Raw genomic sequence first — 23,269 nt, forward strand, 5'->3', positions numbered from 1 at the left:
AATGCCAGCAGAACAAAAAAGCTGTAAAACAGCTTTTATCTCAAGGCCATTAGATTGTGCTAGTGGTGGCTGTTTAACAGAGTGGTGGCTGCCTACCTACAGACTTGATATCATTGGCCACTTTAAGAATGTTTACATATCTCGCATTACACATCTCATATGTGTATACTGTATCCTTCACTATCTATTGCATCTTTGCCGCTCTGTCACTGCTCATATGTTTTATACTTATATATTCTTATCCCTTCCCTTTACTAGATTGTGTGTATTAGGTTTTGTTGTGGAAGTTGTTAGATATTAGGTTTTGTTGTGGAAGTTGTTAGATATTACCTGTTAGATACTGTCGGATCTAGAAGCATAAGCATTTCGCTACACTCGCAATCACATCTGCTAACCATGTGTATGGGACCAATAACATTTGATTTGATTTATCTTGTTCCTATTGAAAGATTAGTCTGTCCATTAATGGAAGCAAAGGCAGTGTAGTCTTCACAGACATTTTCGAACTCTCCCTCACCGTATGTAATACCTACATGTTTCAAGCAGACCACCATAGTCTCTGTGACCCTGAATGCCAAGGTAACCTGCCTAAATGAGTACCGCCTCGAAGCACTCGCATTTGTAGCCATGAAATACATTGAAATGCTGGTCACATCAACACCATCATCCCAGACACCCTGGAGCCACACCAATTCTCATACCGCACCAACAGATCCACAGATTACGCAATTTCTATTGCACTACACACTGCTCTTTCCCAATTGGATAAAATGAACACCTACGTGAGAATGCTGTTCATTGACTACAGCTCAGTGTTCAACACCATAGTGCCCTCAAAGCTCATCCCTAAGCTAAGGTCCCTGGGGCTGAACACCAACTTTATCCTGGAGTCCCTGACTGGCCGCCCCAAGGTGGTAAGTGTAGGCAGCAACACATCCAATAAGGTACAAATCTGTCGTTCTGCCCCTGAACATGGCAGTTAACCCACTGTTCCTAGGCCGTCATTGAAAATAAGAATTTGTTCTTAAGTGACTTGCCTAGGTAAATTATGGTAAAATAAAAATAATTCCGCCACGCTGACCCTCAACACAGGTGCCCCTCAGGGATGCGTTATTTTCCCCCTGCTGTATGTCCTGTTCACCCACAACTGCGTGGCCGCACACGACTCCAACACCATCATTAGGTTTGCAGATGACACAACGGTGGTAGGCCGGGTCACCGAAGACGTTGAGGCAACCTGTGGAGAGGAGGTCAGAGACCTGGCCGTGTGGTGCCAGGATAACAACCTCTTCCTCAACGTCAATAAGACAAAGGAGCTGATCGGGGACGACAGAAAACATCGACAGGGCTGTAGTGGAGCAGGTTGATAGCGTCAAGTTCCTTGGTGTCCACATCACTAAGGGCATGGGCCCTCGGATCCTCAAAGTTCTACAGCTGCACAAGCATTTCTCTACACCTGCAATAACATCTGATAAAAATGTGTATGTGACTAATAACATTTTGATTTGAAATAGCTAATCGAAACACTACCCGGACTATCTGTATTGACACTCTTGCACTGACTATGCGAACACACACACACAGACAGACAGACAGACAGACAGACAGACAGAGACAGACAGACAGACAGACAGACAGACAGACAGACAGACAGACAGACAGACAGACAGACAGACAGACAGACAGACAGACAGACAGACAGACAGACAGACAGACAGACAGACAGACAGACAGACAGACAGACTGACTGACTGACTGACTGACTGACTGACTGACTGACTGCTGCTACTGTCCATCTATTATGTTGTCTATCTATCCTGTTGTAGTCACTTTACCCCTACCTATATGTACAGTACATAGTGACATCAATTACCTTCTACCCCTGCACATCGACTCGGTACTGGTTCTCTCTGTATATAGCCATGTTATTTTCTACTCCCTATATACATTATAGCAATGTCTTTTAATTTTTATTTATTAACTGTATTTATTCCTTGTCACTTTTTATATATTTTATCACATTTTTATCTTTAACTTTGCGTTGTTGAAAAAGGACTCATAAGTAAGCATTTCCCTGTTAGTTTGACACCTGTTATCTACGACACGTGACAAATAAAATGTGATTAGATATCTTTCCGGTTCGTAATCATAACTGAAAAGTCTTCCTTTTTAACTTGTTATAACATGTAATGTAAAAAAAAGAATCTTAAACTTCAGCATGTAGTACCGGTGCTATCCTCTTTGTGGCACTGTGTTCTCAGAGTTCCTCTTGGCAGAGAGCTGGCCTGGCTCTTTCATGCCAGTCAGGCCTTATTCCACTCTGCTGAGAGAGCGATGAAAAGCTGTGTAAAGCTTGACTGGCTCATAGTTTTGCCTTGATAGGGATCTAGCCCAACAGAATGGGCTGGGACGGCTCTGTAATTCCTCCTGCCTTCCTTTTTATGAATGGTCACTTCCTTTCCACTGAAAAACATTCCCCTCATGAGTTCCACTTTAAAGACAGTATTTTGGGTAGTTTAGTAATTGTGTTTTGTGTTTCATTTTCATTTGATATTTTTACCGGTGTGAATTTGCCTTGATTTATTGTAGTGTTGTTTAAAGAGAAGAATCAGTAATGAATATATTATTTTGCTTAGGTTTTGTCTGATGTTATACACTGTGTGGAACTGAAGAGACCCTAAAGGAGGATTTATGTTTTGTTGCTATCAGTGTACATGTTTCCCCTAGACCCCTAATGTATCTGAATACATTCACAGTAGGTGGTGTTTTATGATTCTGCTTTGTCACTGAGACCGAAAGGGATGTTAATTAAATTAAAATAGGGAGCTTTGAAAAGGTGTATTATGTTTCTATGTTTTTCAAGTTAACACACTTGTGTTTATTGGCTTAAGAAATGTCACATTTGGAGACTAACCATTTCCTCTGAGAATGACAAATCCAAAAATACCACATTTACATTAACCTACAACTGAGGATGTGCAAGTTGAAATCCTGAAAGTAAATAAATGGTAACAGTTTAGAAAATATAAATGAGTACAAGTGTGACGTATAAGCTTGTAGCATTACATATAATTTTAGTAGTGTCAAAATTAAGTGTGTACGTGTGTGTATGGCAGCCAGGTCAGCGCTTTACTGTAGTTGTGTGTTTTTCCTCTTCGCGGTTCGAGGCCCAGCCGGCTGCCTACCTCGGGTTGAGTCAATAATGGAGATCTCAAAGTAAAACCACACAGCAATTGAACAAGACGTGTGCTCTCTGTATCTCTGTAAAAAATGTGTGCTCTCTGTATTTTCTAGTTTGCTGGGAACCAAAAATACACAAGGTGAAAGAATATGTAACTGTTGCAGCGGTTGGTTGTGGGTACTCATTTCCACTGTGAGTACTCATTTTAAAAAAAAATGTATACTAGTTAAGTCTGTTAAGAACAAATTCTTATTTACAATCACGACCTACCCTGGCCAAACCTTCCCCAAACCCGGACGACACTGGGCCAATTGTGCTCCGCCCTATGGGACTCCAATAACGGCCGGTTGTGATACGCCTCTAGCACTGCGATGCGGTGCCTTAGACCACTGCGCCAGATTGATTTATAGCTCAATCTCCAACCACTAAACCCCTTATCCTTGGGATTTCGCTGATAATGTTGTAATAAAGTAAATATAATTTCATCCTTCTATATGGGTTGAGAGAAATACGGTGGCTTCAACCCGTAGTGCCACACACATATGCCACTATGTTTCTCAGTAGAGCAGCTTTTACTTTTTGTTACCTTGTCCCGTTACTCTGGGTTACTTCATAGAAAAAGACAGGCCTCCATTATAGTTACTAAGCCCCTGTGTGTTTCTCACTCCCTGTTGTAGCCTGAGTGTGAGTTGCATTAGCTAAGCGTTTGTTGAACCTCAATGTTGTGGTACTGTAGCCTACTGTCTTTAACTCACTCTATCAGACTAGCTTTTGTGTGTTTTCTTCTTCTGGTGAACCCATCTGATGTCTGTATAGGGCAGCGTAGGTTCAGGGATCGGCTGAGACGTGTCACCATCTGTGTTTGTTATTTTTTTCCCCACGGTGAGGAAATTAAAAGGTGACACTTCTCATGATCTGAGTCACTGGCCTGTCAGAGAGCCAACAGAGAGCCAAGCAGCCTTGCTACGGTACCGCCTCTTCCACTAGAACACAGGCCACTAAGGCCACAACAATTTATCACCCTTATATATTTATATTTATCACCCTTATATATTTATATTTATCACCCTTATATATTTAGTGTGAATGAGTTCTGTCATTATTATGGGGTGTTTTTGTGTTATGAGAAGAATATAGATGGTTGTGTTACTGTAGCCTATGTTGTCAAAATAAAACCAAGAGATTTGTTGACTATTGGAGTATTTAATTTTTTTTATTGTGCGTATGCAATTACATTTTAATATATAAGAGGGAAAATAAGTGATGAAAGTGCTCTTGAGGTTGCTACCAGTTATTTAAATGTAACCACCATTGTTATTGGATGATAATGATAAAGTTACCATGCTCCATTTCAATCGAGGATATTTTAAAGACTGGAATGAGTTATCGAATACATTTAAAAGTAGTTACAAAAATACCAGTCTTTACTTTGGGCTGTGTTTGGAAGCTGAACAGAGAACTGTTGGCCTCTAAAGAGGTTGATTAATTAGCTAGCTGTTGAACATGTGGTTGAATAGTGGTAACTTTGATTAAAGGAGGCATTTTCTTGCCAACCGTGTGTAAGACATTGTGGGCTGATTAGGAAGGGAATAGTTAGGTTTTTTTTTTACATTAGAAATGTAAAGTTATCTGAACAATCAGGACATTTACTCCCAAATATCACCATATGAAGATTGTTGACGGTATATACTGTGGCTCTCATGCTCTTTCTCCCGCTCTTTCTCGCTCTCTGTCTGTCCCTCTTTCTCTGCCACTGTCTCTCTCTCTGTGTGTGTCTGGTCCGGACAGTGTGTCTGGTCCAGACTGTTTCCTCCCCTGTTGGCTAACGGGTCATGTGGGAGTGTCTGCCAGGCTGACCGGCCCTGTTCCGTTCCTTTCCAGGGAGAGTTCTTCCCTCCATCTGAGGGGCGTCCTGGGGGGTGTATCACCGTTCTGTTTACTATCACACACACCGACACGCGCACAACATTAAGTGCTAGCCTTTTCAGTTCCCCTGTCAGCAGTGCTGCAGGATGCCGTTGGTAGTTAAGTGAGTTCTGAGCTGTATGTACTGTACCAGTCAAGTTTGGAGACTTACTCATTCCAGGGTTTTTCTTTATTTTTACTATTTTTCTACATTGCAGAATAATAGTGAAGACATCAAAACTATGAAATAACACATATGGGATCATGTAGTAACCAAAAAATGTGTTAAACAAATCAAAATATATTTTCTTTTTGAGAATCTTCAAAGTAGCCACCCTTTGCCTTGACACATTTGCTCACTCTTGGCATTCTCTCAACCACCTTCATGAGATAGTCAACTGGAATTAACAGGTTAACAAAAATGTAAAATGATCAATTAACATTAACAAAAATGATTTTGGGGAATTTCTTTCCTTAATGCATTTGAGCCAATTAGTTGTGTTGTGCCAAGGTAGGGATGGTATACAGAAGATAGCCCTATTTAGTAAAACACCAAGTCCATATTATGGCAAGAACAACTCAAATAAGCAAAGAGAAACGACAGTCCATCATTACTTTAAGACATGAAGGTCAGTCAATACGGAAAATTTCAAGAACACTGACATTTTCTTAAAGTGCAGTCGCAAAAACCATCAAGTGCTGTGAAGAAACTGGCTCTCATGAGATCTGCCACAGGAAAGGAAGACTCAGAGTTATCTCTGCTGCAGATAATAAGTTAACTGCACCTCAGATTGCAGCCCAAATAAATGCTTCAGAGTTCAAGTAACAGACACATCTCAACATCAACTGTTCAGAGAAGACTGTGTGAATCAGGCCTTCGTGGTCAAATTGCTGCAAAGAAACCCCTACTAAAGGACACCAATAAGAGGAGACTGACTTGGGCCAAGAAACACGAGCAATGGACTTTACACCTGTGAAAATCTGTCTGATGTGTCCAAATCTGAAATTTTGGTTCTTACCGCCGTGTCTTTGAGAGACACCGAGTATGTGAACGGATGATCTCTGCATGTGTGGTTCCCACCGTGAAGCATGGAGGAGGAGGAGGTGTGATGGTGTGCTTTGCTGGTAACGCTGTCTGTGATTTATTTAGAATTCAAGGCACACTTAACCAGCGTGGCTACCACAGCATTCTGCAGCGTTACACCATCCCATCTGGTTTGCGCTTAGTGGGACTATCATTTGTTTTTTAACAGGACAATGACACGAACACAACTCCAGGCTGTGTAAGGACTATTTGAAAAATAGAGGGAGAGGGATGGGGTGCTGCATCAGATGACCTGGCCCCCACAATCCCCTGACCTCAACCCAATTGAGATGGTTTGGGATGAGTTGGACCGCAGAGTGAAGGAAAAGCTGCCAACAAGTGCTCAGCATATGTGGGAACTCCTTCAATACTGTTGGAAAAGCATTCCAGGTGAAGCTGGTTGAGAGAATGCCAAGTGTGCATTGCTGTCATCAAGGCAAAGGGTGGCTACTTTGAGAATCTAAAATATATTTACATTATTTTAACACTTTTTTGGTTACTACAGTACATGATTCCATGTGTGTTAATTCATTGTTTTGATGTCTTAACTATTTTTCTACAATGTAGAATAAAAAATAAAGGAAAAAACCTTGAAATGGTAGGTGTGTCCAAACCTTTGACTGGTAATGTATGTTTGAGAGGTTCCTTCTGATGTTGAGCTGTGTAGACCTGGCTGGTTACCTCTGAACTACATGGACATAATCCTGTTACTGCCTGCCTGGTCCTGTTGATCACAGACACATAGCTATGGAGCGCCCAGGCCCATTGATCAGCCCTGCAGATAGACATTCACATCCAGACCCTCTACCATAGCTCTCTTGCTCTCTTCATCTCAACCTCCACCACAATCTCTCGTATTGCTTTCTCTGGTGGTGGCAGCATCAAGTTGTGAAGATCTTTTTCAGCGGCAGGGAGTGGGAGACGAGTCAGGATCGAGGGAACGATAAATGGAGCAAAGTACAGAGATCCTTGATGAAAACCTGCTCCAGAGCGCTCAGGACCTCAGACTGGGGCAAAGGTTCACCTTCCAACGGAACAATGACCTTATGCGCACAGCCAAGACAACGCAGGAGTGGCTTCGCGGCAAGTCTCTGAATGTCCTTGAGTGGCCCAGTCAGAGCCCGGACTTGAACCCGATCGAACATCTCTGCAGAGACCTGAAAACAGCCGTGCAGCGACGCTCCCCATCCAACTTTCCAGAGCTTGAGAGGATCTGCAGAAGAGAATGGGAGAAACTCCCCAAGCTTGTAGCGTTATACTCAAGACTCGAGGCTGTAATCGCTGCCAAAGGTGCTTCAACAAAGTACTGAGTAAAGGGTCTGAATACTTATGTGTGATATTTGTTTATTTGTAATACATTTTCAAAAATGTCTATACCTGTTTTTGCTTTGTCATTATGGGGTATTGTGTGTAGGTTAATGAGGAAAATTAATTAATGTTATCCATTTTAGGATAAGGCTCAAACGTAACAAAATGTGGAAAAAGTGAAGGGGTCTGAATACTTTCCGAATGCACTGTATATTTTTGTTAACGGTCGCATGAGTGTCCCATATTACGTCTCTTAAAACACACCCATGGATGGTTTGTGGAAAGGCCATTTTCACACCGGTTGGCTTGACCTCCCCTCGCCTATATAGCAGCCTTAACAAAGCAGGCAGGTAGAGACTGTAAAAGCAACTGAGAAGGATGGTGACAGGAGAAGCCGTGGCCCTGCTCTGGTGCTCTGTCTTTACCTGCGACTCACTCTGATGGCTTTTCCACAAATGTCTTGTGATACTTTGGGAAAACAGTAAATCTTGTGAAGTTTATTTTCTCTGCAGCATCTGTGTTTTATAAGGGTTCTTCTAATTTGTTTTCACTTTGTCATCTGGGATTCCCTTTTTGTCTTTCTACTCTTTCTCTCTTTCTCTCTCTCTCTTTCTTTCTCTCTCCTTTCTTTCTTTCTTTCCTTCTTTCTTTGTTTCTTTCTTTCCTTTTCTCTTTCTTTCTTTCTTTCTTTCTTTCTTTCTTTCTTTCTTTCTTTCTTTCTTTCTTTCTTTCTCTCTCTCTCTCTCTCTCTCTCTCTCTCTCTCTCTCTTTCTCTCTTTCTCTCTTTCTCTCTCTCTCTCTTCTCTCTCTCTCTCTCTCTCTCTCTCTCTCTCTCTCTCTCTCTCTCTCTCTCTCTCTCTCTCTCTCTCTCGTCCTTCCTTCCTTCCTTCCCTGGGAGTTAGTATTTTAATAATGATAGTTTGGGAAATTGCCATCGCAGGGCTGGTTTGACGTGACAACAAAACTTCAGCTCTACAGAGTAGCTATTGTTCCTCTCTCCTCTCATCCCCCCTTCCTCTCCTTCACCTTTATCCCTATCTCCTGTGCCCCCACCCCTCCCGTCTTCCCTCTACTATAACATGCCTGGGAAACTTGGACAAGCAAAAAGGCATGATTGGATAAAACGGTATACACTAGGTGTACAAAACATTAGGAACACCTTCCAAAAATGTAGTTGCACCCCCTTTTGCCCTCTGAAAAGCCTAGATTTTTCGGGTTACGGATTTTAACAAGGTGTGGAAAGCGTTCCACAGGGATGCTGGCCCATGTTGACACCAATGCCTCCCACAGTTGTCAAGTTGGCTGGATGTCCTTTTCTTGACACACTCGAACTGGTGCACCTGACACCTACTACCATACCCCGTTCAAAGACACTTCAATCTTTTGTCTATCCAATTCACAATCCATGTTTTCATTGTCTCAAGCCTTGAAAATCGTTATTTAACCTGTCAGGTGATCCTAATGTTTGTACACTCTGTGTAAATCAAAGTATTCCCTAGCTGAGCATCCACTGCTTTCTGTCTCCGTGCTCCTCTTTGCCCTACTTGCTTTTTCACAGCCAAGTCCGCGTGCAAACAATTCAAATTCAACATGAAAATATTTGTCAACAGCTGCAAAGTCTAGACACTTTTTTTTCTTCTCGGAAACGGCCAAGCTCATTTCTTGTGTGCATCGGATGCAAATCGGGCAGCAAAAGCGAGATATCCGTGACAGGGCTGAGAGAGAAACCGAGAGACGCTGTTTAGATGAGGATGCAAATTGGTTCGGGACGGGAGGGAGAGAGGGATGTAGAGGAGGATGGAAGGATAGAGGTAGAGAGAGGAAGGGATGTAGAAACGCATGGAGGGAAAGACGTAGATATGGAGGGATAGGGGGAGCTAAGTAAACTCTGAAGGGAGATTTAGGGAGGGAGTGATAGAGAGAGCAGGCCGGGTCAGGTGACATGCTGACCTCTGGTAGGAGCCTTGGCTGGACTGGCCCGGGTGGATTTGCATTGATGGATCTTCTTTCCATGGGGCTGTCATGTATCAGTGCTCAGGCACATCACGCCCCAGTCATTAATCAAATCATGGCCCCATCTCGCTCTCTCGCTAGGCTAGCTATCTCTCTGCCAGACACTCTCCTCTCTCTCCCCCTCAGACAAGCAGATATCCAGGATGTGTTGAGGATATCGTCTTCTGCCCATGCATGGTTTTCACCACTTTCCATTCATCCCTGTCCTCTCCTCACTGACTGGCCTCTGAAGAGTTTGGCCTCTTAGATCCTTGGATTGAATGACGGAGGGGGGGATATGTGAGGGGGTGGGTGTAGTGGTCCAGTTAACAGCCACTGTAGTTCCACCAAAGTCAACTACACCTGTTCCTCTTTGGTTTGTCAGGGGTGAGGGGGTTAATGTGGTGCACGCAGACACAGAGAGAGAGAAAGCGATTGAGAGAGGGAGAGGGGGGAGAGAGACAGGGAGAGAGAGAGCGATTGAGAGAGGGAGAGGGGGGAGAGACAGAGAGGGAGAGGGGGGAGAGAGACAGAGAGAGCGATGGAGAGAGGGGGGAGAGAGAGAATGATTGAGAGAGGGAGAGGGGGGAGAGAGACGGACAGAACGATTGAGAGAGGGAAAGGGGGGAGAGAGACAGAGAGAAGAAAAATAGTTGGAAAGAGAGAGCGGCAGGTTGAAGTGTTCTGTTGGAAGGATGCTAAATTCATTAAGATTTTTTTCTTCCTCCTCTCCTACATTTAGGCCAGCTGTAGCACCATTATGGCTTTACAGGCTGCTTCCTGTTCAAATTCCTCTTATGTTTTCCTGCTCTTCCACACAAAAGGTGGCTGCGTTGGGGGTGTAGTGCTTTTGAAATGTGAAGGGCCCTTGAGAGCCCAGGGCCACTGTTTCCCTCTCGGGTTGGAGAGGCTCCGAGGCCAAGCGAGGAGGAGGGCTGCATTCCAAGTGGCACCCTAATTCCCTACATTGTGCACTACCTTAGACCAGAGTCCCACGAGGCCTGGTTAAAAGTAGTGTACTATAAAGGGAATTTGGCTCCATTTGGGATGCAAACAAAGTTTGTATAACGTCCTGCTCTCCGAAGGCCCTGCTGTATTGTTGGGCCTCCACATCTAAATGGTCTCTTTTGATTAACACAAAGAAATTATTTGGCCCCACTAATGAAACACAGAGAAACACTTTAATGATCTAAACCTCCTTCTCCCATCACTGCTTTGATTCCAATAATAATCCCAACCCTCTCCTTCTTTGTGCTGTGGTTGTAGCTTGTTTTCTTTTGTCTCTTTGTCCATGCCCCCCCCCTTATGCTTTTAAACTGGTTGTCGCCTTTCAGATGCAACAATGGAGAAAGGAAAACATTCAGATGAAGATCATTGAGTTTTGGTGCGGAAGGTTATGCTGTTTTTCCGCGGTAGCACTTAAACTTGAATCTTTGTAAGACCACAGATTGTATTGTAAAATACATAATAGTATATTCTAAGTTGAAGTGTGTCGTGATGGAGCGTAGAGCTTATGGAGTAAATGGTAAATCCTGTTTCCCTTATTGTCTTTAGTGAATGAGGATTATTTATATTGAACAAGTTATTGTGATTATGAATTATATAGAACTAACGTTGAGAGTTATGATCAGCTCAACCATCATGCAGTGTTTTCTGTTCTGCTCAGATGACCTACATATTTACTACAGCTGAAAGTGGCACTACATATTATATTCACTGTACAGCTTCAAATGGAATATATTCTGCGGATCATGAAATAGTGTCTCATCAAATAGTTCCAACTCAGCTGCTGAAACCAGGTGTGGTGGACACAAGAACCTGCCTAAGACGTTGGTGAAACCAGTTATGGTGTGGTGTTCATAAGAACCTGCCTGAGACGTTGGTGAAACCAGGTATGCTGTGGTGGACATAAGAACCTGCCTGAGACGTTGGTGAAACCAGGTATGCTGTGGTGGACATAAGACCCTGCCTGAGACGTTGGTGAAACCAGGTATGCTGTGGTGGACATAAGAACCTGCCTGAGACGTTGGTGAAACCAGGTATGCTGTGGTGGACATAAGACCCTGCCTGAGACGTTGGTGAAACCAGGTATGCTGTGGTGGACATAAGAACCTGCCTGAGACGTTGGTGAAACCAGGTATGCTGTGGTGGACATAAGACCCTGCCTGAGACGTTGGTGAAACCAGGTATGGTGTGGTGGACATAAGAACCTGCCTGAGACATTAGTTTTCACTGTAAAAATGTCTATTGGCATCACAACTCTGGCATCACTACTCCGACGAGCATCACTACTCTGGACGGTTCCAACTTAGAATATGTGGACAACTACAAATACCTAGGTGTCTGGTTAGACTGTAAACTTTCCTTCCAGACTCACATTAAGCATCTCCAATCCAAAATTAAATCTAGAATCGGCTTCCTATTTCGCAACAAAGCCTCCTTTACTCATGCTGCCAAACATACCCTCGTAAAACTGACTATCCTACCGATCCTTGACTTTGGCGATGTCATTTACAAAATAGCCTCCAACACTACTCAACAAATTGGATGTAGTCTATCACAGTGCCATCCATTTTGTCACCAAAGCCCCATTTACTACCCACCACTGCAACCTGTTTGCTCTCGTTGACTGGCCCTCGCCACATACCCGTCGCCAAACCCACTGGCTCCAGGTCATCTACAAGTCTTTGCTAGGTAAAGCCCCACCTTATCTCAGCCCCCTGGTCACCATAGCAACACCCACCTCTAGCACACGCTCCAGCAGGTATATTGCGCTGGTCATCCCCAAAACCAATTCCTGCTTTGGCTGCCTTTCCTTCCTGTTCTCTGCTGCCAATGACTGGAATGAACTGCAAAAATCTCTGAAGCTGGAGACTTACAGTGGGGCAAAAAAGTATTTTGTCAGCCACCAATTGTGCAAGTTCTCCCACTTAAAAAGATTTTCATCATAGGTACACTTCAACTATGACAGACACAATGAGAAAAAAAATCCAAAAAATCACATTGTAGGATTTTTGTATTAATTTATTTGCAAATGATGGTGGAAAATAAGTATTTGGTCAATAACAAAAGTTTATCTCAATACTTTGTTATATACTCTTTGTTGGCAATGACAGAGGTCAAATGTTTTCTGTAAGTCTTCACAAGGTTTTCACACACTGTTGCTGGTATTTTGGCCCATTCCTCCATGCAGATCTCCTCTAGAGCAGTGATGTTTTGGGGCTGTTGCTGGGCAACACAGACTTTCAACTCCCTCCAAAGATTTTTTATGGGGTTGAGATCTGGAGATTGGCTAGGCCACTCCAGGACCTTGAAATGCTTCTTACGAAGCCACTCCTTCATTGCCCGGGCGGTGTGTTTGGGATCATTGTCATGCTGAAAGACCCAGCCACGTTTCATCTTCAATGCCCTTGCTGATGGAAGGAGGTTTTCACTCAAAATCTCACGATACATGGCCCCATTCATTCTTTCCTTTACACGGATCAGTCGTCCTGGTCCCTTGGCAGAAAAACAGCCCCAAAGCATGATGTTTCCACCCCCATGCTTCACAGTAGGTATGGTGTTCTTTGGATGCAACTCAGCATTCTTTGTCCTCCAAACATGACGAGTTGAGTTTTTACCAAAAAGTTATATTTTGGTTTCATCTGACCATATGACATTCTCCCAATCTTCTTCTGGATCATCCAAATGCTCTCCAGCAAACTTCAGACGGGCCTGGACATGTACTGGCTTAAGCAGGGGGACATGTCTGGCACTGCAGGATTCGAGTCCCTGGCGACGTAGTGTGTTACTGATGTTAGGCTTCGTTACTTTGGTCCCAGCTCTCTGCAGGTCATTCACTAGGTCCCCCCCATGTGGTTCTGGGATTTTTGCTCACCGTTCTTGTGATCATTTTGACCCCACGGGGTGAGATCTTGCGTGGAGCCCCAGATCGAGGGAGATTATCAGTAGTCTTGTATGTCTTCCATTTCCTAATAATTGCTCCCACAGTTGATTTCTTCAAACCAAGCTGCTTACCTATTGCAGATGCAGTCTTCCCAGCCTGGTGCAGGTCTACAATTTTGTTTCTGGTGTCCTTTGACAGCTCTTTGGTCTTGGCCATAATGGAGTTTGGAGTGTGACTGAGGTTGTGGGCAGGTGTCTTTTATACTGATAAGTTCAAACAGGTGCCATTAATACAGGTAATGAGTGGAGGACAGAGGAGCCTCTTAACTTCTTGCGACTATCAAACCCGGATCCGGGAGCGTAATCATAGCCTCAAACTAATTAGCATAACGCGCGGACATAAATCTTCCTACAAAATTTTCCTATTCATGAAAATCACAAATGAAATATATTGAGACACAACTTAGCCTTTTGTTAATCACACTGTCATCTCAGATTTTCAAAATATGCTTTACAGCCAACGCTAGACAAGCATTTGTGTAAGTTTATCATGGCATAATGCTATGCTAGGCTCTGCTGGCAGCAGGCAACAATTTCACAAAAATAAGAAAAGCAATCAAATTAAATAATTTACCTTTGAAGAACTTCAGATATTTTCACTCAGGAGACTCCCAGTTAGATAACAAATGTTCCTTTTTTCCAAAAATATTATTTTTGTAGGCGAAATAGCTCCCGTTTGTTCGTCAAAATAAATGTGTAAAAAGACGTCACAATGCTGTAGACACCTTGGGGAATACGTAGAAAACATAAGCTCATTCACAGCCATATAATGAGTCATTGGCATGAGGCGGTTTCAAAAAATGCTGCACTTCCTGATTGGATTTTTATCTGGGTTTCGCCTGTAACATCAGTTCTGTTGCACTCACAGACAATATCTTTGCAGTTTTGGAAACGTCAGAGTGTTTTCTATCCAAAGCTGTCAATTATATGCATAGTCGAGCATCTTTTCGTGACAAAATATCTTGTTTAAACGGGAACGTTTTTTTCCAAAAATGAAAATACTGCCCCCTAGTTACAAAAGGTTAAAGAAGAAGTTACAGGTCTGTGAGAGCCAGAAATCTTGCTTATTTGTAGGTGACTAAATACTTATTTTCCACCATCATTTGCAAATAAATTCATAAAAAATCCTACAATGTGATTTTCTGGATTTTATTTTCTCATTTTGTCTGTCATAGTTGAAGTGTACCTATGATGAAAATTACAGGCCTCATCTTTTTAAGTGGGAGAACTTGCACAATTGGTGGCTGACTAAATACTTTTTTGCTCCACTGTATATCTCCCTCACTATAAGCATCAGCTGTCAGAGCAGTTTACTGATCACTGTACCTGTACACAGCCCATCTGTAAACAGCCCACCCAACTACCTCATCCCCATATTATTCTTTTGCTGTTTTGCACCCCAGGATCTCTACTTGCACGTCATCTGCACATCTATCACTCCATTGTTAATTGCTAAATTGTAATTATTTCACCACTATGGCCTATTTATTGCCTTATCTCCCTAATCTTACTACATCTGCACACACTGTATATTGATTTTGCTATTGTGTTATTGACTGTACATTTGTTTATCCCATGTGTAACTCTGTGTTGTTGTTTTTGTCACACTGCTTTGCTTTATCTTGGCTATGTCGCAGTTGTAAACTGGCCTGCCTGTTTAAATAAAGGTGAAATAAAAATAAACATGCAACAGTTGTACTCATAGGAATGAATGTATTCTACATTACTGCTTTGATATGTGCAATGAGTTGCACAGTTTGAGAGAGCAAGGGACACATTCTCAAAGTCAACTAAGCCTGCAGTGAGCAAGCATCAAGTATTTCTGTGTGTGTTTGTCATTCTCAAACAACATGCTCCCTCTGATGTAGTTCTTTGAGGCCGTTAGATGTGGTGCCCTTTGACGTGGCCTGATTTGTGTTTAGCTTGGGCTCCACTCAGATGAGAGGTGTGTGAGTCCTGTTGATTAGGTCTGATTAACCTACTGGGTACGAGTTGCTCTGAGGCGCCGCATCTTTAGCTGGTTACCTCCAATCAGGGCCATGGCTCCTGCAAGGCCTTGGACCCCAGGTGTGTGGGGGGACTTCAGGATATATGTTTCATCATACATTGATGAAGTTTTGCATGGTTACTTTCAGAGTATTAGACTTGGACTATAAAATAGGACTTATATAAAATCTTTTCTCTCTCTCTGTGCAGCTAAACTCACCAGCCAGGAGTCGTACAACAACTTCACCAGCAACAACATGGGTAACCCTCGTCTGTCCCCTCTGCCCAGCCTCACCATAGTGCTGCCCCTGGCACAGATCAAACAGCCCATGACCCTGGGCACCATGACCAAGCGCTCCGGGTGAGTCGTTCTGCCCTGCATCCAGCCATGTGTTGTTACTGTATACCAAGCCTGTACCATTCACATTCTGTCCATCTCACTACTCACTACTATTGATCTGAAGTAGCCTCTACGACTCAGTCTGTCCTCCTTTGGCCACCGCCATTGATCATGTTCCATGTTTGCTGTTCATCTGTATCTGTTATGAACCCATTGGATTTGCAAGAAACATCCACATTATATTATATTCAGCCTTGTTTGGAGTATGTTGCCAGTCTGTCTCTATATACAGCTACACTACAGTATAGCTATATGTCGCTATGGAAACATTCCCCAGTGGGTCTCTCTCTCAGGCAGTATCTGTGCGTGTCAGTGTGTCCTCTCCCGCTCCTCTCCCTTGGTCAGTCACGCTATGACTAAGTCTGTAGTTTTAAGAGGCGGTGAGTCAGAGGAGAGAGACTGCACCTTGTGAACTTCATTTACATACAGGTGGCATCACAATTATGGCTGGATTTTAATATTTTCATTTAAATGTCATTTTCCTGTCATGTTTGAATGGGACATGTTGTGATGATGGAAGCAGCAGGCAACTGGGGTTTCTTCCCAATGATATTAGATCACTTCAGTTGTGTATAAAGACACTCGACATCTGAGCCTGGTGGTTAGAAACACACCATCATTAGTTTGATTCATCTGCACGATTATTACAAGGGATTTGTTTTATGGTGAAAGGAAAACCAATTTTTTTTGCATAATGCCCTACTTAGCAAAACACAGTAGGTAGAAAGGAGAGATTTGAGAGTGTGACTGGCAGGTCATCCTTCTGGAGGATAACTCCTAAACTGGCTAGTTGAAATGTTTTGAAATAAAACTGATCGGATGCTTTACTCTTTCTGTCTGTCTCTCTGTCAGTCAGTCAGTGTGCCAGTATCCTTTCACTCTCAAATAGACATGTACAACCTTTTCACCAGTTCTCCTCTCTATTCTATCTATTCAAGTAAAAACAACAGCAAAGTCACTAAATAAATGCTCCTGTCCTACTCAAGTCAAACCTGTACATTAAACATAGCTGTCCGTCGATCCTTAACTCCCATCTTTCCATCTGTCTGGCCTTCCACTACCAGAGAGAGGACGTCAGGGGCGAGCTAATGAAGCTAGACAGGCAGCTGTGCATCCCTCCCCTGCCCTGCACCAGACCCCCTGCATGTACACACACACACACACACACACACACACACACACACACACACACACACACACACACACACACACACACACACACACACACACAGACACAGACACAGACACACAGACACACACACACACACACACACACACACACACACACACACACACACACACACACACACACACAGGCGGCAGGTTTGGCCCTTGAAGTGAGGGGTGATATCAAGTGCGTTCACACAGACTTGTGCAGGAGTATCCAGGCACCATCTGTTTGTCTGTGTAGCCGGCTGTGTGTGCGTGCGAACAGGAAATCCGGCAGCTGTATTCACACCTGTGTGAGCAGATACCCGTTGGCAGAGTGGCAGAGCAACACACCAGCTGGTTAACCTACATTCTCATGGCCTGTCTGTCTGCAACGCACTCCAGTGCATCACACACACCATTGCACCGCAGAGTGCTCCTGGAGGAAGCCACCACAGTCTTTGTTCTGCCCCACAGAGTGCTCCTGGGGGAAGTCACCACAGTCTTTGTTCTGCCCCACAGAGTGCTCCTGGGGGAATCCACCACAGTCTTTGTTCTGCCCCACAGAGTGCTCCTGGGGGAAGCCACCACAGTCTTTGTTCTGCCCCACAGAGTGCTCCTGGAGGAAGCCACCACAGTCTTTGTTCTGCCCCACAGAGTGCTCCTGGGGGAATCCACCACAGTCTTTGTTCTGCCCCACAGAGTGCTCCTGGGGGAAGCCACCACAGTCTTTGTTCTGCCCCACAGAGTGCTCCTGGAGGAAGCCACCACAGTCTTTGTTCTGCCCCACAGAGTGCTCCTGGAGGAAGCCACCACAGTCTTTGTTCTGCCCCTCAGAGTGCTCCTGGAGGAAGCCACCACAGTCTTTGTTCTGCCCCGCAGAGTGCTCCTGGGGGAAGCCACCACAGTCTTTGTTCTGCCCCACAGAGTGCTCCTGGAGGAAGCCACCACAGTCTTTGTTCTGCCCCGCAGAGTGCTCCTGGGGGAAGCCACCACAGTCTTTGTTCTGCCCCGCAGAGTGCTCCTGGGGGAAGCCACCACAGTCTTTGTTCTGCCCCGCAGAGTGCTCCTGGAGGAAGCCACCACAGTCTTTGTTCTGCCCCGCAGAGTGCTCCTGGAGGAAGCCACCACAGTCTTTGTTCTGCCCCACAGAGTGCTCCTGGAGGAAGCCACCACAGCATAGTGCTCCTGGGGAAGCCACCACAGTCTTTGTTCTGCCCCCGCAGAGTGCTCCTGGGGAAGCCACCACAGTCTTTGTTCTGCCCCGCAGAGTGCTCCTGGGGGAAGCCACCACAGTCTTTGTTCTGCCCGCAGAGTGCTCCTGGGGAAGCCACCACAGTCTTTGTTCTGCCCCGCAGAGTGCTCCTGGAGGAAGCCACCACAGTCTTTGTGCTCCTGGAGGAAGCCACCACAGTCTGCCCCACAGAGTGCTCCTGGAGGAAGCCACCACAGTCTTTGTTCTGCCCCGCATAGTGCTCCTGGGGGAAGCTACCACAGTCTTTGTTCTGCCCCGCAGAGTGCTCCTGGGGGAAGCCACCACAGTCTTTGTTTCTGCCCCACAGAGTGCTCCTGGAGGAAGCCACCACAGTCTTTGTTCTGCCCCACAGAGTGCTCCTGGGGGAAGTCACCACAGTCTTTGTTCTGCCCCACAGAGTGCTCCTGGGGGAAGCCACCACAGTCTTTGTTCTGCCCCACAGAGTGCTCCTGGGGGAAGCCACCACAGTCTTTGTTCTGCCCCACAGAGTGCTCCTGGGGGAAGCCACCACAGTCTTTGTTCTGCCCCACAGAGTGCTCCTGGGGGAAGCCACCACAGTCTTTGTTCTGCCCCACAGAGTGCTCCTGGGGGAAGCCACCACAGTCTTTGTTCCACACAGAGCACCCGTCCTATTCCAACCTACTTTATGCTCTCCTAAGGGACCTGACCAGTCATTCCTAACAGAGAACGACCGATATGGATTTTTTTTTAGGGCCGATACCCGATTTTTAAAAAAGTGGATGGCCGATATATTCAGTATCGTGACATTTGAACATTTGGATGACACAATTTCCCGAAGATGGACATGTATGCATTAATGCATCAATTTTAACATCAAACAATACATTTGACTTTGTTTATACCAATGTTAATACTTAACAACATAATGATAATACTTTTATTTGAATGGTACATCTCTTGATTAACTGGGCAAATGAAAATGGTGTAGGCATACTCACAATACAGGTGAATGTATACTCAATAGGAGTGTGTGCATGCAGTGAGTTATTGAGCTTGTTTTGGATGAGTCTATGTTGCTACAGATGACAAACGGTCTATTTGCCTTCTGCTACTATGATAACTAGGTCAATGGCAACAAAATTTGCTACCAAGCCATTAATGCACGTAATATCTAACAAAGAGAGTGAGGGTAGGAAAACAGATGAAGAAACTATGCACGTTCTGTTTTATTGAGAACGCACACACACACGCTGATCTACAGCTTTCATAAACATGCAGGAAGATTCTTAGGTAGCTAAACCTATTGCCAACATTTATTTAGGCATTTTAAAACACTTCCTCCTTCCCCTATTGCGACAACCATCTAATCCGACGATCAACTGTCAATTTACGGATACGATTGTGGCTGGTCAGATTGGCACACCAGTAAATCGCTAACTTTTCACTAAGTAAGATGGCTCATTGCTCAAAATGGTGCATGTTCAAAATTATAACCAGCTACCGTTAGCTAGCTACGTTGACGATTAGCTCATATGTTTATCTAGCCAACTAGCTAGAATAGAACACCACAGATTAAAGGATTAGTTATCGTAATCTTTGCTAACAGGTCACATTTGGGCAACAAGCTAGCTAGCTTTCTTATTGCATTCATGTCCTGGCACGTTGACACAAGCCTTATTATTAGTGAATTAACTAAATATTTGCAACAGGAGTTCAATTTTGGTCACTGTCAATTTATCAAGTTCTGAAACTGCACCTTTCTGTTGGAGAATGAGCTAGCTTGCTTCTGATTTTCCCAGCTAGACATTCCTCGGCATTGTGCAGTGCTCGTGGTTTATCCAGTCAGTGGCGGCTGGCATAGCAGCAGTTTTGCTATGTTGAGTGACTATCGGCATAGAGAAGAGCCGATAGACTAGAAAAGACCAGTATCAGCCCGATGTATTGGTTCGGCCGATTATCGCCGTTTTCTCATTAGTAAGAGCCCAGAACTGGAGTTGAAGACTTTCAACAGTTTGCTTCCATCAGAACAAGCCCTTAGGAGTAAGGGAGGAGAAAGGACCCCCCCTCTCTGTCGGAGTTGTTCCGGTTGTTTCTGTGTTTGGGGGGAGGGGAAGAGAGGAGATGGGATGTCCCCCTGTGATGCACAGCATCCTGCCCCGATAACCTCCACCAGACGAGGGCAAGGTTCCAGGGTTAGGGAGCAGATAGACAGACAGAGCTGGGTCCAAGACTCTGGGACTCCTCAAAGTCACTACAGGGATGTGGGCTCTCTCCCCACTGTGTACAACAGCCATGGGTTCAGATAGTATTTGTTTTTTGTGTGTTTGAATGAGCATTGCTATAGGGCCAGATGGGCAGGGTTTGTAGTTTTGGGACCATTGGGCAAAGAAAGCTCAATTAAATATTATATGAACCCAGGTCTTTAGTACAGTGAGAATGGTGGAGGAAGTGACCCCCACATGACCCCTGGTTTGCTGTCAGACATATTTTGCAGAAGTCTGAGAGACAGAAGCTGTGTTCGGATACTCATACTAACCGCACTAACCCTACTATTTGTGATGTGAATTGAGTGTATAGAGTATGCTTATTGGTCATAGTATGGATATAGTTACTATGCCAAAAGTTTCCGGATGTCTTACTAAATTTGTCAAAATACAAAGTATACAATCAGTGGACACTATTTCTGTGCTTTTAGGGCCCATACTGCAATTCTTCCAAAAATGGGCGTGGCTTCACAACATTTTCAGATTTTATGAAAATGGCGGAAAATATGCAGCCAAAGTCCGACGACGGTGGATACAAATTCATTGCTTTAACTAATTATGACAAAGGTTAAGAAAATGTTGAGCAATGTAATAAAGTAATGACTTTTCAAGTAAGTTATGTTTCACGCTATCCTTACGAACCGCAATGCATTATAGCATGCATTATAGCAGTAGGTACCTAACATTAGTTGGCTACTATTATTCACATAATTCTTAGCCTAAGGGGTTTAGTCGTTGCGCGTTTCAATGGACATTCTTCATTCTGGCAATCTACTCCGATTTCAGAGCACCTTCGCGCTGAATAACTGATTCATTTACGAATGCTCAACACCCGTTGAATATGGCCGGTGTCGGCAACAAAAACAGTGTAATTAAATAGTTGCCAGTGGACAGTTGCAGTCATCAACACTCTGGATAACATGAAAACAGGCTAATCAACTCTGCTAGGGTTTGTAAAATGGTCAGCGTGAGGTGTTCTGTGTCATTTGTGTCCATAAGTAGCTAGCCAAAGTTAGCCAGTTTGCTTTGGTGCTTCACTGCCATTGAACGCTCGGATCAACACTACTCCTCGGCCAGGGCGTCCAGTGTGCGCAATGAACGCTCCACATTTCTGAAAGGACAATCTGACAGCGCTCTGGGTTTACCACGCCCAGAGCGCACTGTGCATAGCAGCAGCATCAACTTCCGGTAGACAGGCGAAGCTAGCTCTAGTACGCTCAACTGAAACGATACCTACCGTTCATTTACAACTGAGGTGGGCAATTCCAGTCCTTGAGGGCCTAATTGGCATCACAGTTTTGCCCCAGCTAACACACCTGACTCCAATAATCATCTAATCATGATCTTCAGTTTAGAATGACATTTGATTAATCAGCTGTGTTTGCTAGGGATGGAGAAAAAGTGTGACGCCAATCATGCCCTTGGTTCCCACCCCTGGTTTACAGTATACTAAAATTAACTAATAGTGTGTAGTATATACTCATTAGGTATGTAGTATACAGTATGTTAGTATGGGTATTCGAACACAGCTAGAGAAACGAGCACTATCATTTGAGGCCTTGGGGAGCTTTTTAACATTTTAATGTTTTGGTTGTTTCAATCCTGGATTGTATAGCTAGCAAAGTATCAAAGCTGAAACGCACTCAGACAGAATTTGCAACACGTGTTTGAAATGAAACGACAAAATTAAATGACCTGGTGTGAATCCCACTGATGGGTATTCTCCTCTAATGCGGACAGAGATGGAGAGAGCAAGAGAAACTGAGAGAGTGGGCCCTCCTGACCTTCCACAGACAGGCAGAACAGATGACTATTATACGTGTGTACAGTTGGAGCAGCTAGCCACCTGCCAGCCCATTGTCTGTTAGAGCTCTAATGAGAAAAGCACTGAAGACATGGGCTTTAAGAGCATAACAGCAGCTAGCGAGCATTGTGGCACCAGGCCTTCAGCACACACAGCACTGCGTGTGGAACGTGTCACACGCTAAACCATTTGCACAAATCACCCTCTTCTCTCTTTAATGGCACTAGCGGAGCAGCGTTAAGGTCCACGGGTTAAGAGTTGAATGTGTGAACGATTACTCCATGGTAGTGGGGTCGCTAACCTCCCAGGTCGATTTATCACTATCTCTCTCTCTCGCCCCTCATCCGCTGTTCCTCTCTATCCAGCCATTCGCCAGCTTTGATTCTTAGTGTTTCTGTGTGTTCTCAACAGAGTCGTAATGCAAGCATTAGCTAGCACGTTTGGAGACAATCTATTTTTATATAAGTAGGGCTTTTACAGTGTTTTCCATTAGCGCGCCGGCTTATGACCGGGAAACACAGCAAAGAGGAAGAGGTGAATCTGTCTAAAATGAGCCCAATGCATTTCTATGGGCATATTTTGTACCTAAGAGTATCACCTGCCTTCCTGCCTTTGGGACAACGTTAGGGCGGAGACATGAGCATCTTGTCATTATATACAGATCTCTGGTTGCAGTTTAATGTCTTTCCATGGAGGAGTGGCATGATGCTCGTGAATAGGGTCTTACATTGAGAGTATCTTCATCATGATACCATCGTGATAGTGATCTATATTTTCAAAAGCGTGTTCATATTTCACGACCTCCGAGGGCTTTCGGAGTTGGCTATATGCGATTGATCAAAATAATAGGCCTGCACTTGATTTAGGCAACACTATAGCATGCTAAATGTTTCTGCTCAGTGATCGATGAGGAAACAAATAATGTCCTATACCACCTCTATTTATTTGCCCAGCCGGAGAATTAACCAAATATACAGACAGAGATTCAGTCAAACAAAATCACATCGATTGACAAATTACAGGCTTTTGTTTGAG

The 23,269-nt window shown here is 44.2% G+C and overlaps 1 protein-coding gene across 50 annotated transcripts in view; it reads left to right on the forward strand.

The window, feature by feature from the left end:
- Window positions 1-23,269, forward strand: part of LOC118373607 (BCAS3 microtubule associated cell migration factor-like) — a 222,985-nt gene that overhangs the window by 78,474 nt on the left and 121,242 nt on the right. For all 50 annotated transcript variants that reach the window (XR_008139533.1, XM_052521480.1, XM_052521501.1 and 47 more), the window contains exon 16: window positions 15,612-15,762. Coding sequence is in view for 49 of the 50 variants with exons in the window: in XM_052521480.1 (XP_052377440.1) it covers window positions 15,612-15,762 (151 nt within the window). In the remaining variant the exon portion in view is untranslated. The remainder of the gene's footprint in view (window positions 1-15,611; window positions 15,763-23,269) is intronic.

This window comes from Oncorhynchus keta, chromosome 1, assembly GCF_023373465.1.
Source record: "Oncorhynchus keta strain PuntledgeMale-10-30-2019 chromosome 1, Oket_V2, whole genome shotgun sequence".
In the NCBI taxonomy this organism is placed as follows: domain Eukaryota; kingdom Metazoa; phylum Chordata; class Actinopteri; order Salmoniformes; family Salmonidae; genus Oncorhynchus; species Oncorhynchus keta.